This window comes from Chlorocebus sabaeus, chromosome 17 (assembly GCF_047675955.1).
Source record: "Chlorocebus sabaeus isolate Y175 chromosome 17, mChlSab1.0.hap1, whole genome shotgun sequence".
NCBI lineage: Eukaryota > Metazoa > Chordata > Mammalia > Primates > Cercopithecidae > Chlorocebus > Chlorocebus sabaeus.
Window position 1 is genome coordinate 74,718,235 of NC_132920.1, and position 14,002 is coordinate 74,732,236.

Consider the following 14,002-nt stretch of genomic DNA (forward strand, 5'->3'; position numbering starts at 1 on the left):
TAACTGGTACATAGGAGTTAATAAAATATGGTAGCTATTTTTTGTTAGAAATACAAATTCCTAAAAGGATGAAAAAAAGCTTGCTTGTTGAATTAATGTGGTTAAATTAAGAATATAACCACATTAAATTTAGAATATAACTAGGGTGAATTTTTACTCTTCTTGGGTTGGATTAAGGTCCTGAGGATTACTTGAGGATTTGAAATTTAGTATACTACTATTCCATAAAAGACATGTTTTGCTGATGAAATTGTTTGTGGTTTATTTCAAAATATCTTATTTTCATGATGCCACAGTGATGATCAAACTGCCAAAATAAAGAAAATTCAGCAAAGAAATGGGAAAGAAAAGGAGGAGAAAATTGTTTTTTAAAAAGATAGTCTCTTGCTTTAAGGAGTCAATGATTTAGATAGAAGAGTAGACAGAAGACAGTCACACAATTAATGACAATATGAGGTGATATTTGTTGTAATGCAGCAATATAGACAAAAGACTTCAAAAGCATAGAATGGGTAAAGCCGTCATGGCGCCTTACCAGAGGGGGTGGAATTTTAATTGGGTTAGGGTTACATGATGATTTATTCTTTGAGGCCTCTCTTGGAAATATAAACTTCTCTAAGTACTTCAGTATAACAAATATATTTGGAGTGATTTCAGAGCAAGATAATTGGTAGTTATCATTTTAAAAAAGCAAATGAAATACGCTTTAGCTCAACGACGGACATTCTTCTGGTCAAGGCAATTATCTGCAAAGTAATGATACAGGCAGCAAGTTCCGCACACTCACTCCAGTCACTGTTTATCACTGATTCTTCTAACTTCACAGAGCATGAAAATCACAAAGAATTTAATATCCGGAACTTTGGATGAACTTCTATAGAAATGTGTCATGGTTGGAAGCAGGAAGTTAAGAGTCAGAATCCCCTAAGTTCTCCAACAGGAATATCATCTAATCAAAGATAAAAACTAATAAACTAAGAGAAAAAACATTTATTTTTCTATTTATTTATCATTTACACCCAATAAAGGAAATTACACCCAATAAAGGACCCAATAAAGGAAATAGTGAATAAGAGAAAGTCAAAATTGAGTTGATATTGAAAAGACTTTTTACTTAAAAAGAGAAGTTCAAAGGAAAGGCAAGACGTCACAAACGAGTGGCCACTGGTGGAATGACACTCACCTGAATCCCAGCAGGACTGATTTCATCAAAGCCTCCCACAGTATTGAAGATGAATTTTACAACTTTGTTAAAATTATCATCCCCGATGCTCCAAGAGGCATCAGTCAAGAACACAATATCTGCCTTGGCCCCTTTGCATACTGCAAAAAAAAGAAAGCATAAGAAGCCCCAAATCTCATAAATTCTTTCATTTAAATGAAATCACACAATTGAAAATGTAGTAAAACACCTTGCTACGCAAAGTGTGGTTCTGCAGCAACAGCACTGCCTGGGAGCTTGTTAGAAATGCAGAATGTTGGGTCCTACCCCAGACTTCCTGAATCAGTGCCAGCAGTAATAAGATGACTCATATGCACAATAAATTTAAGAAGCATTGGACTAACAGATCCACAATACCTGCTCTGGAATTACTCCATTTGTTTAGATCCATTATGCAAAGATACAATCTTACCTCACGGAACTCTTCAAGTAGTTTTGAACAATAAATGAGAGGAGAGGAGAAATCAAATAAAAAGTTTGGAGATTTGGAATATAATTATTAAAGATTGACTGTATGCAAATAAGTCCTTTTTTTTTTTCTTTTTTGAGACAGGGTCTCACTCTGCCTTCAGGCTGGAGTGCATTGGCGATCTCAGCTCACTGCAACCTCCGCCTACCAGGTTCAAGCGATTCTCCTGCCTGAGCCTCCTGAGTAGCTGGGACAACAGGCACGTGCCACCACACCCAGCTAATTTTTGTATTTTTAGTAGAGATGGGGTTTCACCGTGTTGGCCAGGATGGTCTTGATCCACCTGTCTCGGCCTCCCAAAGTGCTGGGATTACAGGAGTGAGCCATCGCACCTGGCCAAATCCTTTGTAAAATGTAAATTAAGCCACTAGAATCATATGTAGGAAAGAAGATTTTTATTTGGATATCTAGCCTTGGAGGCTAAGAAAAAAATCTAAAAACAATTAACAAAATTTTAATTTATAAACACTTAACATAGAGAAGTTTAACACTGAGAGTGAACCCTAACGTAAACTATGGACTTTGGGTGGTGATGATGTGTCAATGTAGGTTCATCGGTTGTAACAAATGTACCACTCAGATGCGGGATGTTAACAGTCGAGGAGGCTGGGCATGTGGTGGCGAAGGGCAGTCTGTCTGGGAGATGAAAAATCTCTGCATCATGCCTGCAATGTTGCTGTGAACCTAAAACTACTCTAGAAAATAAAGTCTATTTAAAAAGAAAAAACTTATTTTTAAACCAAGATTATTTACTGAATTTCTTTCTATATCTAATTTAAAGGAACCCATTATTATTTTACCCTACAATATCATACTTTTAATTTTTAATTTTACTTATATAATAGGTTTAATAAAGTTGTAACATTCTACATCCTTCTAAGATAAAATAAAAATATATTTAAAATCTGAAATATTTTCTATTAAATGCTGGAAACAGCATATGAGAAAAGAATAATCCAGTAGTTATTTAACTAAAATTTAGCTTGATAAAGTGCTAAAGAATTGCCCTCAAATGCTGAGAGACCAACCTTAATAAATCAGTATGTCGTTTTACCAGTTCACTGCAAGTTACAATTATCTTTCACATTTTGGTGAATGGAAAATTTTTTAGCTTTGTGTAATCCAGGGAACTTCTCAGGATGGACACCAGGAATTTTAAAGCCAACAGCCTCAAGGCTTAGGTTGTAAATATAGCCAAAAGGGTTCACAGTGCTTACTAATGCCAGCAGTTAGCAGAAAGAAATGTCCACCATGTAACCATGGATCATGGAAGACCTAAATCTGTAAAACTGAGGAAACAGACTTCTAACTGAAGAGCTGGAATAATTTATGACTGATTTTATTTACACCAAAATGTGCCCAGAGATGGAGAGAAACAAATTACTGGTAATCTTCTCTTTCAGTCTAAAAACTCTTCAGCAGCAATAAGAAATCAGAAATGTTCTATATTAACTGTAAATGATGCACATGCAGCATAAATAAGAAGTCTGTAGCTCCCTATCAGCTGAATGTATTGCCTATTTAGCTGTACTTACCATCCCGGGCTGGTGGAATGGTGGGAGGGGGAGGAGGGGTGGGTGGCTCTGTAGGGGCTTCTGTTGGTTTCACAGCTAGAATTTAAAAATAATAATTATAAAAACACACCATGTGCACATTTTATATCCCAGAAAGTAAATTTTAAGAGCGATTTAAATCCTGGATACCAAATCAAGTCATACAAAATGAGACACAACCGTCATCAGTACTAACATACTAGAGATTTTATTCCATCCAAATTTGGTGTCACTGGTAGTCATTCAACATCCACTACAGCTACAGAAAAAAAAAGATCTAAAGGGAAAATGTAAGGCCTTCAGATAGGGTCAAATGAGCAAAAGTGACTAATATGAATTCACCTTCTCACTGTCAGCGAGAGCCATCTCTCCCTCCTTTAGCCCTTCCTCAAAGTAGCCCCAACTCGATAACAGGGACAACTTGCAATTGCTACAGAAAAAGGTCCTGAACCAGCTTTAGACTTCACATTCAGGAACTCACCATCATCCTCTCATTATTGCTACTCTTGGGGAGAGGTACCTGCACAGGATTCACTTAAGTCTTCCTTACCTAGAGCATTCTATTCTAAAGCCTTATGAAGGCTTTCCAGATTTCTCAAAAACTTACTGGTATGTTCTTTAACAGAGACTCCTGGTCCCTCGAGATTTGGTGTCTGCACAAAAACAGTGACACCATAATCAGTGTCTGGTGAAAGGCCAGTGAAGCAGTGACTGGTTTCTGATCCACGCACTGTAATTTCTTGTCCCCTGGTTCCTGATTATGACAACAAAGGAAAATGCCAGTGTCATCATCAATTATATTTCAAGACAATTTTATATATCATTGTTATAAACAAAATGGTATCTTCTTTACTGAAATTTAAAATGTTTCCACTACATGCTCCAGATCATTTTTTTCTTTTTTACACACATACCATCTGCAGGGCTTAGTTTTAGCCTGTAGGAGGTGGCTGCCCGGTGAGCTGACCATTTGACACAGAATGTATCCCACCCAATCTGGTGAGTTTTCAGATCTGTTACATTTAAATATACTATAAAATAAAGAAAGAAAGAAAGAGATTCACTTTGTAAATTAAAGCAAAAATATATACTTTTAATCATAACACAATTTTCAAACTTTCACTGTGGCTGAAAAAAAGTTCAAAATCGTAATATGTTTCCTTAGAAGAAACATACATGAATCGTATTTGAAAATGTGGTACTGCCAAAATAGACCCCCCTTTCTATCACTGATTTTCAAGGAAAGGAAATTCCGTATAGTCCCTCTCACAACTAAGAATTTCAAAAACTTCGCATGGAAAATAATGAAAACAGTTTCTAAAAGGCTATCTGCTAAGTTGTTAAATAGTTATCAAAGCAATGGTGTCATTAAAATATATCTGTGGACTGAATCACTAATCATGATTCAATAATTAAGTCAAATTAAATCAATGGATTTAGGTAATATATATCTTAATATCAAACGTAAGGAAGAACTAAGTAGCATCACAGATCTAATTTTACAGGTCATTCATGAATAAAATGATAATTTCTATAATTTTTATCTTTTAAAATTCAAAATATAATATTTTATGTGAAATACACAAATTTCTCATCGTATACATTTTTATATACTCAATTATAATATTTATGTATTTGGATAGGTATTTTGTCTACCCAGACACAAAATAGCCTGCCTACATAATGCTGAGGAAACATGTATAATTACATTACACATGTATAATTACAGTAAAATTAGAATAGGCTGACTTGGTAATTTCTACTACACTTTTTCTTACAACCATGAAAACATCCATGACTCACATGTAGTGCCTTGATCTGTCAAGGGGACACTGAGTCCAGAATCATATTGAGCATAAACATTCACATCATAGGTGGTGCTGGGATTGAGATTGTGTAAGGTATATGATGTCATCTCTCCAACAAAGGCTTCCATGGGCTCATTGGAACCTTTATTAACAACCACAAAAATACACAGAAACATGCCATCACTAGCATGAAATTCTGCATAAAATTAAAGATCCTACAGTCAAAGGGAATCATGAACACCATTAATTCCATAGTCCTCATGCACTTACTCACTGGAGCACAAGCTACATTATATGGCAAATATGAAACTATAAGCAGACACTGATTTCTTCACCCTCCTATTTTCAAAGCACAGCACAGCATTTGGAATATAGTAGGTATATAATCAATGTTTCTTTAGTGAATGAATTCTTAAGCTTCTTTCTCAAGCCCTATTTTTCCAACATAGTGTTTTGCATATAGTAGGTGTTCAATTGACACTTTCTCATTTATTGTAGAGACGATCTAAGAACTTCTTTCTTGGACCTCATTCCACATACTTTGGCTGCTAAAGTCCTTAGTTACCAACCCCACTTTCTTTTTGAAGTTCTTTTTCTATTTCTTACATACGTTCAAATTTTATTTCCTTTCTCTCGCCTTCTCTCCTTCATGTTTTTTCCAGTTCATACTCTTAGAAGTATGCCCTAACAAATTTGGTACGAAGAGCATTTTTCTTCCCATTTCGCTAAGCATATAGACAGAATATTAAAACAAAAATAACAAATAGTTTAATCCAGGTGATATTAATTTAGGTGAAAATTTCAGAGGGGATTTGAAAGCAAGGCTGTCATGAATAAACTGCATGGAATCTATGTCCAAAATAAAATAATACCTGGGTATAGTGGGGAAAATACAGAGGTATAATGATGGAATATTCATTATTTCATGATCATATAGGATGTCTGAAGACAGGCATCTTTGATTTGTGCAACTTTATGAACCAAGTCAAACTTTTTAATGATGACATTTAATTAGAATCTCATCTATACCTATAATAACAATGGTACTTAAGATAATTGGCTTAAAATGTTATTGCCAAAAACATTGCCTTTGGTGACAGGAAGCTTGGTGTGATACCTGAACTCTCAGGAGAACCTAATAGTGGGGGATGGAAGAGAAAATACCCTGATATGCAAATAACCCTCCAAAGCATTTCTATGATGACAAAGTCACTTCCTTACCCACTGGCTTATACACAATTTTATATCCAAGAACTGGAGAGGGTGAAGGGTCCCAGGACACCCTGAATCTTGTATACCATTCGTCAGAGATGTGTATGTTCTGAGGAGGAAGGAGTCCCACTGAAAACAAGCATTGGCACACATTACTGACCTTTTATTGGCACACAGCGAGAGCACAGAACTTTAAAAGTATTGGTTAGGGAAGCCCAGTGGGAGCAATTTCATAATATCCCATAATGTCTTTATCCAGAAAACAATTAAAAGGCATTGAAGTATTCAAAAACTGCTGAATAGTTTTCCAAATTTAAATAGCAACTCAAATAGACTCAAGAACTAGTGATTTCCAGAACAGCCTTCTCAGCAGGAAGCAGTATCCAGAGCTGAAACGTTCTATGACTCAGGATTATAGAAAATAAAAGAGATCTCAAACCACTTTTAGAATGTCATAGATTACAGATTGTTAGACACAGAAAGCAATTTAGAGACTATCTAGTCCAACCACTTCATCAAATACATAAGATATTATTTGCCCAAAACCACACAGCTACCTAATAATGCTTTTTCCCTATACCTCTCTATCCTCCACCAGCATTACCTAGAAAAAATCCTTAAGCTTCCAGAGATACTGCCCCCAAGCCCACAACTTATAAAATCAATGCTGTTCAGGTAACATGTTAAGTAGTTGCTGAGTTTACTATTCACAGCATTATGCAAATAACGAATCTAACTTGAAAAACTTTTTTTTCATAAGAGAAACAAAACATGACTTTGGCCCTTCCTGGAAAATACAAGATCTAGTTTTTAAAAATCCATTTTGATAAGCATGAAATTCTGAAATATGCCATTTTCCCCAGGAAAGTCCCAAAATACAGTCTAAAATCTGAAAAAATTTAAAAAGTGAGGTTGTTAAAATCATCTTGAGTCATGTGAGTCTCCATTGACTCAGTCCTGTAGACAACAATATCAATAAATAGAGATTCTTGACCTTGAGAGACTGAGCTGAGTCAACTCTAGTCCTGCTTTTCCCTTAGGAGCTTTCTTTTTTTTTTTTTTTTTTTTCCTTTTCGTTTTTCATTTCCTTTCAACTTGTCTTCCTACATCATACCAGAGCTTTGAAGCCTGCTTGCTTTATCATGGCTTGGGGGTGGGAAAGACATGTGAACTCATTCAGCTCTTGTTCCCTGTCTTGTTTGCTAGTGATCCAGCCAGTTAGATGACTTGAAGTGGGCAAGGACAGAAAGAGATTGGCTAATCCCATTCATTCATTCATTCACTCACTCATTCGTGAAACAGACCCTTATTGAGTATCTGCACAGGTAAGTCTCCCATTCATACCCCGTTTATGGTCCAGACTCAGTTAAACTAAGCCACAACAAATGGAAGTAATCTTTGATCCCCCTAATGTCCCTCAGGGACCTCTGGATCAATTTTTGGATCTAGTTTAGTACTATAGAGTTTTTGCATGAAATCCAGAACCTATGTAAGGGTTATATAACCAATGGATAAATACGCTTGTAAAGTCCTTCCCTATGAGTGACCCATGGGAAGGTTTCCAGTCCACAGATTAGACTAGTCCTATCTCCTGGTTAAGTATATACAAGCACTACAAATCATTCATTCATCCATTCTTCTTTGCTGGCACAATTTATTTTTTTCCCCGTTTTATTTTTTTTTATTTTTATTTTTATTATTTTATTTTATTTTATTATTTTTTTCTTTTAAACTCTTTTTTATTTATTTTTATTTATTATTATTATTATACTTTGAGTTCTAGGGTACATGTGCATAACGTGCAGGTTTGTTACATATGTATACTTGTGCCATGTTCGTGTGCTGCACCCATCAGCTCGTCAGCACCCATCAACTCGTCATTTACATCAGGTATAACTCCCAATGCAATCCCTCCCCCCTCCCTTCTCCCCCCCTTAGGAGCTTTCAAATGTCACCTCTTTAAATTCTGTAATATTGTCAAGATCATTTAAGCTCAAAAAGACTTTTGGCAAGTGACTGCAGAAAGAAACCTGAAGTCATGTTACTTAAGTAGATTTTTGGTGAATGAAGTATAAAAGAGCAATGCCAGTATCTACCAGTAACAAAACTCAGATCTAGAGTTCATCCTACCTTTGTGCTAAACTAGTGACTCTCAGCCATTGCTGCACACTAATGAGAACATCAGCGGGTCCAGCCCACACCTCACACAGTTACATCAGTATCTCTGGGAGTGGAACCCAGGCATAAGTATTTTTAAAGCTCCTCAGGTGACTGTAGCAAGCAACCACCTTAGAGAATTTTTAAACCCTAAGAAATTACCACCAGTATAGTGTAAAAATGGGTCTGAATGTTGATAATTCTATGTAAATTGCTTAGTACAATAAAAAATACATTTTTCTTTTTAGAAGAAGCTAAATTTGTACACAGAAAATGATTGCTGGTCATCTCACTTCTGTATTTATGACTTAAGATTCAATCACAATGGAATATTTCTTACTGATACTATATTGACTTAACAATTATAACCTTAACTGACACCATACCAATTGAAATATTATTCAGAGAATATGCAGTGGTTTTCCAAAGAAGAACTGGAACTATCTTAAGCAAATAAAAATATGTAGATGGTCTTCTTTTTCTTCACTTAGTGACCCATTAAAAAGTTAAAAACAAATTCCTTTCACATGTCATCATTTTGACAAAATTTAATGTCTAATACAAATAATACAATATTAGTGTGGTATTTGAGATATACTGGTAAAGATAAAATTTTGAGGTTTTAAAAGGTAAAAAAGCAACATTAAGATCTTAACAATTTCAAAGCAGAAACAAAAAGGGGGAGTACAAAACACTTACCAGTTCTTCCATTTCCTGTTAGATGGCCACCATCTCCATCTTCATAAACAGCAATAACAGTAATTTTATATGGAGTGTCAGGTTGCAGGGGCTGCAGTATTACATTATTTCTTCTGCCTGGGACTGTGGTCTATAAAGAAAGTTAAATTATAAATGTACTACCATCTAGAAGACTTCCAGATCAAAAGACAATATTGTTTTATGTATTCCCATAAACAGTAATAGTAGTTTTTTTCACATTTTATTTTTGCTGCACAAGGCTCATGACAAGAAAAACTATCTTCACTTCTTCTCTGCAGCATAGGAGAGTGGTTTTAGAGTCAGACAGATCTGGGTTCAAACCCCAGATCAGCCACTTAACAGCCATGTGACTTAACATCTCTGAAGAAAACTGTATTGAAAGCAATGCCATGTACAGCACTTCAGAACACCTTACTGAGTACTCCAGCACTCAGTAGTAAGTTTGTTTCCTTCAGATCTCATCATCACATGTTCTGCTTTCATGTACAAATATGTACCCAGTACCCACTGCGGGCCAGGCACAGTGGGAGGTATTAGCTACTGAGAATCCACTGGTGAGCAAAAATTGACGAGGTTTCTGGCCTCAAAAATATCAGTTTGGCTGATACTAGTTAGCTGAAAAAGATGGGAATACATTCAACTACCTCTTCAAAGAAGAAATGAACCAGACATCTCAATCTCTCTTCTAAACCTATGTTTTGTTTCTACAAACAACATGGATAAGCTATGCCAGTGAATCCTGGCCTGGAGTCCCATAACTACAAATGATAAATTGTATTTTTAATGTTTTCAGAAAGTAAAGGGAAATTACTTATTTGCCCATGGCAAGGTTGCACAAACACTAACCATGAGTTTCTCTGCTTTGGCAAACTAACTATAGTAGTACTGTTTATCTCATTTTGATCAGAAACTATAAATGGTAGTTACATGTGTTTCTCATTAATAAAAGTAGGGACTTGAATTAAAGGTTACTATATCAAGTTCCAGTAGATGAAATATTTCATCACACGGGGCTCAGGGAAGGAAAATTATCTAAGACGATCTATGTGGTAAAAAGATGGCAAACCACAGACCTAATTTACAATCAACATCTTGTGCAATATTCTGCAAGCGTATCGCAGCAATTAATCACTAAATTTCAAATAAAGTAGTTTTTCCATTTTTCCACCATAACAAATAGATGTGCATAGTGAGGGCTATGAGGAAGCTGCCAGAAACTTGAATCTGGTTCTGGAAAGACAAACTATGACACTCAAAAAGTTTGAAACTAATAGGAGAGTATGTATATTACAAAACTAATGTGTGCCACAAAATGTTAAGCTTAAAGAAAAGAGAGATCAATTAACACTGGAATATTTAAGGGAGACCTTGTAGAGGAATTAGATTAGAGGAAAGGGTAAGAGTTGGATAAATACACTATTTGAATATTAACTTCGACATTCCAGAATGATAGGTATCATATTTCACTAAACTTGGTTCCTGTGGTGTCATTAGGTGGTTAGAAATGTTCAGTTAATCATGCGATAAGATAGTTTTCCTATCTGTCTTTAGAATAAAAATGAACCCAAAGACAGTGCTTCTCTGTGGTATGGAAGGCCAGAAAGACTAAGCACCTTTGGGTGATCCCAAAGTCATGTCAGAGAAAAATCATAAAGTGTGACTATCAAGGACTCAACTGTACTCACAGCATACCTCTAAAGAAGTTTAACTTCACCGTCCATTCAGCTAAGATGATAAAATGTGCCAATAAATGAGTATTAGACTTACATATTCATCAATCGGATCACCAACAGTGGGAGAATAGATGATCCTGTACTGCTGAACTGGCCCATCAGCATGATCCCAGGCTGCCGAAAGGCTGTTGGTTGTTTCACCAAACACTCTAAGGTTCCTTGGTCCACTCCGTGGTACTAAATAAATAAAACACAATAGAGCTTGTTGTCTGCCTGTGAGCATGACCTAGACCAGATTAAGGGGGTTGCTGCATGTGTTTCATTCACCATTCGCTCGGATGTTTCCTCTCATATAATAAAATACACATTTATGGTTTTAATGTGAAATCATAAGCAGTGTATTTCAGAGTTATGGTTACATGCTGAACTTCCAGTGACCTAGAGCTAGCTTTGAAAGGTAGACTAGGCCGGGCGCGGTGGCTCACGCCTGTAATCCCAGCACTTTGGGAGGCCGAGGCGGGCGGATCACGAGGTCAGGAGATGGAGACCCTCCTGGCTAACCCGGTGAAACCCTGTCTCTTCCCAAAACACAAAAAATCAGCCGGGTGTTGTGGCAGGTGCCTGCAGTCCCAGCTACTCGGCAGGAGAATGGAGTGAACCCGGGAGGCGGAGGTTGCAGTGAGTCAAGATCGCACCACTGCATTCCAGCCTGGGCGACAGACATAGGCTCAGTCTCAAAAAAAAAAAAAAAAAGGTAGACTAGGAAAAAGGAGAATTATTTTAACCACTATAACCATATCTATTCGATAAAACGTAACAACTAAACCCTCACATTTCCAAAGTCCCCATTTGGTAAGAAGACTCACTGCAGACTAGAAAGAGGGAAAAAAGGAAGATGCAGGGTGGAAGAGGAGAAAAAGGGGAAAAACCCCTCCTTAACTCATGTCCCAAATGAGAACACGAACAGATGAAGTTCACGTCACACAAACAACAGTCACAGACCCAGTGTTTTCGCCTGGAATGTGAAGGTAGGGGATTCCAGGCAGAAAAGCACCCATCTCTCACCACCCCACTCCCACCCGTCACCCAGCCAGAGAAGCCCTGCCTATCTAGCTACAAGGCAATGGAATGGAGAAAGGATTTCTGCCTCACGCGTTCGGCCCTGGGCAGGGCTGGGATTTCCCTCTCCATCCGAGTAGAGAGCCACAAGGTTCACGGAATAGAGTGTGTCCGGAATCAGCCGCTCCAGATGCACCATGCGTGTGTTTCCTGGCACCACTATCTGCAGGGGAGGAAACGCCAAATTCTGCCTGACAACAACTCAAATGCTTACCAAGTCTTCGGTCAGTCATCACAATAGTATTTACAACAAAATGTTGAGCCCAGCCACATCAGAAGCCAACTGTGCTTCTCCATGAGATCCACCCAGACCGTATCACTAAACAAAATTTGTCCTCAGAAATTCCCTTTCCAAAAAAAGTGACCTCATCCTTGACCCTTAGTAGCTTCAGTTATCTCCATTTATATTTATTATAAAGATTCTCAAATAGAACATACAAGTCTCATGATATTGCCTCAAAAAACATCCTGCATGTTAAATACACACAAGAATAGGGACTCTTACTTGTGGTGGGGGAGATTTTGTTTTGAAATAGAGACTCCATGCAATGCATACAGGTAAAGTTGTCTAATATGTTCTACCATACATGGACATGAAAATCAATGTTCTTATCAAATGCACATATTGTTTATCATTTGTTTATCTTCATCAACATTGTTTATTTTTGCAAAGACTTATAAGTTCAATTAGTTTATACATTTACTTTCCCATAGGTATTCTGATACTATGCTTATTGAAATTAGCAATTTCTGATTTCTAAATTGTTAAGTCTACTTACAAAACTGAATAATGTTATGAATTAAAGATAGATTGGGCAATTTGTAAGAACCAGTGAAGGTAAATTTTAAAATATTTTCATAACAAAGACATATCGACAAGTTCTAGCAATTACTTACATTTATTACTGGGTTTTTAACCCATCCAACTAATTCACATTTTCCCAAAATTCTTTTTATTCTTACTAACCCTATAATTAATACACCTACCTCAAGTCATCAAAAACAATAATTTAAGTATTATACACTGGCATGTTTGTGGTTTGTGTTCTCCCAGGTTATCAAACATGACACAAATGTGTGACTCCATTCATCATGAAATGCAGTTTCCATGACAAAATTACTTACAGATTCTGAGGGTCTTGTGCCATCCACAGGGGAATACACAACGCGGTACTGCAGCACGGGTCCTGGTGCAGGGTCCCAGCGAACATCAAGGCTGTTAGGTGTAGGATTGTATACTTGGACATTTCTTGCCAGTCCTCTCATCACTGAGGAAATGAAGGCCAACATCTATTTCTTAAGTCTGTTTATATATCTCAAGCTTTTGTATCACTTTTCCAGAACCTACATTCTGTAACAGGACAAAATGCTATCTTCTTTATGTTTCTAATTACCTACATACAAAGGCAGATTAAAACTCTCCAAATCCAAATTTAGTTAAAGTTAGCAAGCATGGCCTTTGTCTATAAGGAAGCAACACTGTATTCAATTAAAAACAAGTTAATAACAGTGGTGGAACTGGAGTGGCCATAAAGGGTCATGGGATCGAGAAAAGATATAGGAAAAGTAGTTTCAGTTTTCCAGTATAGGTCATGGAGAGAGCAAGAAGAGACATTTTTCAAGAGTCTGCCTTCTAAGTAAAATCTGACAACAGCCATTAAGCTCATCTGATTCGGTCCGCTAGTTACAACCACTCATTACTTCTTCATTTAACAATTGCTACTCAATATCTTTGTGATTAACAGAAAAGGTAAAAGGAGAGAAAAATAAGATATACCCAGTTCTCAATTAAGTGTCCCAATAGGAACTTAGAAAAACCTACCAATTAAATTGATGTACTAATTCCAAACTCTAATTTAACCAATAACATCATCTTCCTAGACCACTAATCTTTTACCAAAAAAGACATCCATGCTTGGTTCCTTTTAACCATCAGCAAGTATATTTTTAAAGCCAAAGAAGTATTTCTAAATCTGCACAAAAGCCTTTAAGCAATACTACAAAAAAAACAGTAAAACCACTATAAACGGCTTTCTAAATGAAAGCATACAGATTTTAAGATCAAAAAA

The 14,002-nt window shown here is 36.6% G+C and overlaps 1 protein-coding gene across 2 annotated transcripts in view; it reads right to left on the reverse strand.

Moving 5' to 3' along the window:
* The window catches only part of COL12A1 (collagen type XII alpha 1 chain), a 124,176-nt gene that overhangs the window by 35,253 nt on the left and 74,921 nt on the right, over positions 1 to 14,002 (reverse strand). For both annotated transcript variants that reach the window (XM_073006170.1, XM_073006171.1), the window contains exons 35-44: positions 13,059 to 13,201; positions 11,967 to 12,096; positions 10,909 to 11,051; positions 9,121 to 9,250; positions 6,274 to 6,393; positions 5,048 to 5,194; positions 4,159 to 4,275; positions 3,852 to 3,998; positions 3,227 to 3,301; positions 1,184 to 1,323 (exon numbers count right to left, since the gene is read on the reverse strand). In XM_073006170.1, the coding sequence (XP_072862271.1) occupies positions 1,184 to 1,323; positions 3,227 to 3,301; positions 3,852 to 3,998; positions 4,159 to 4,275; positions 5,048 to 5,194; positions 6,274 to 6,393; positions 9,121 to 9,250; positions 10,909 to 11,051; positions 11,967 to 12,096; positions 13,059 to 13,201 (1,292 nt within the window). The remainder of the gene's footprint in view (positions 1 to 1,183; positions 1,324 to 3,226; positions 3,302 to 3,851; positions 3,999 to 4,158; positions 4,276 to 5,047; positions 5,195 to 6,273; positions 6,394 to 9,120; positions 9,251 to 10,908; positions 11,052 to 11,966; positions 12,097 to 13,058; positions 13,202 to 14,002) is intronic.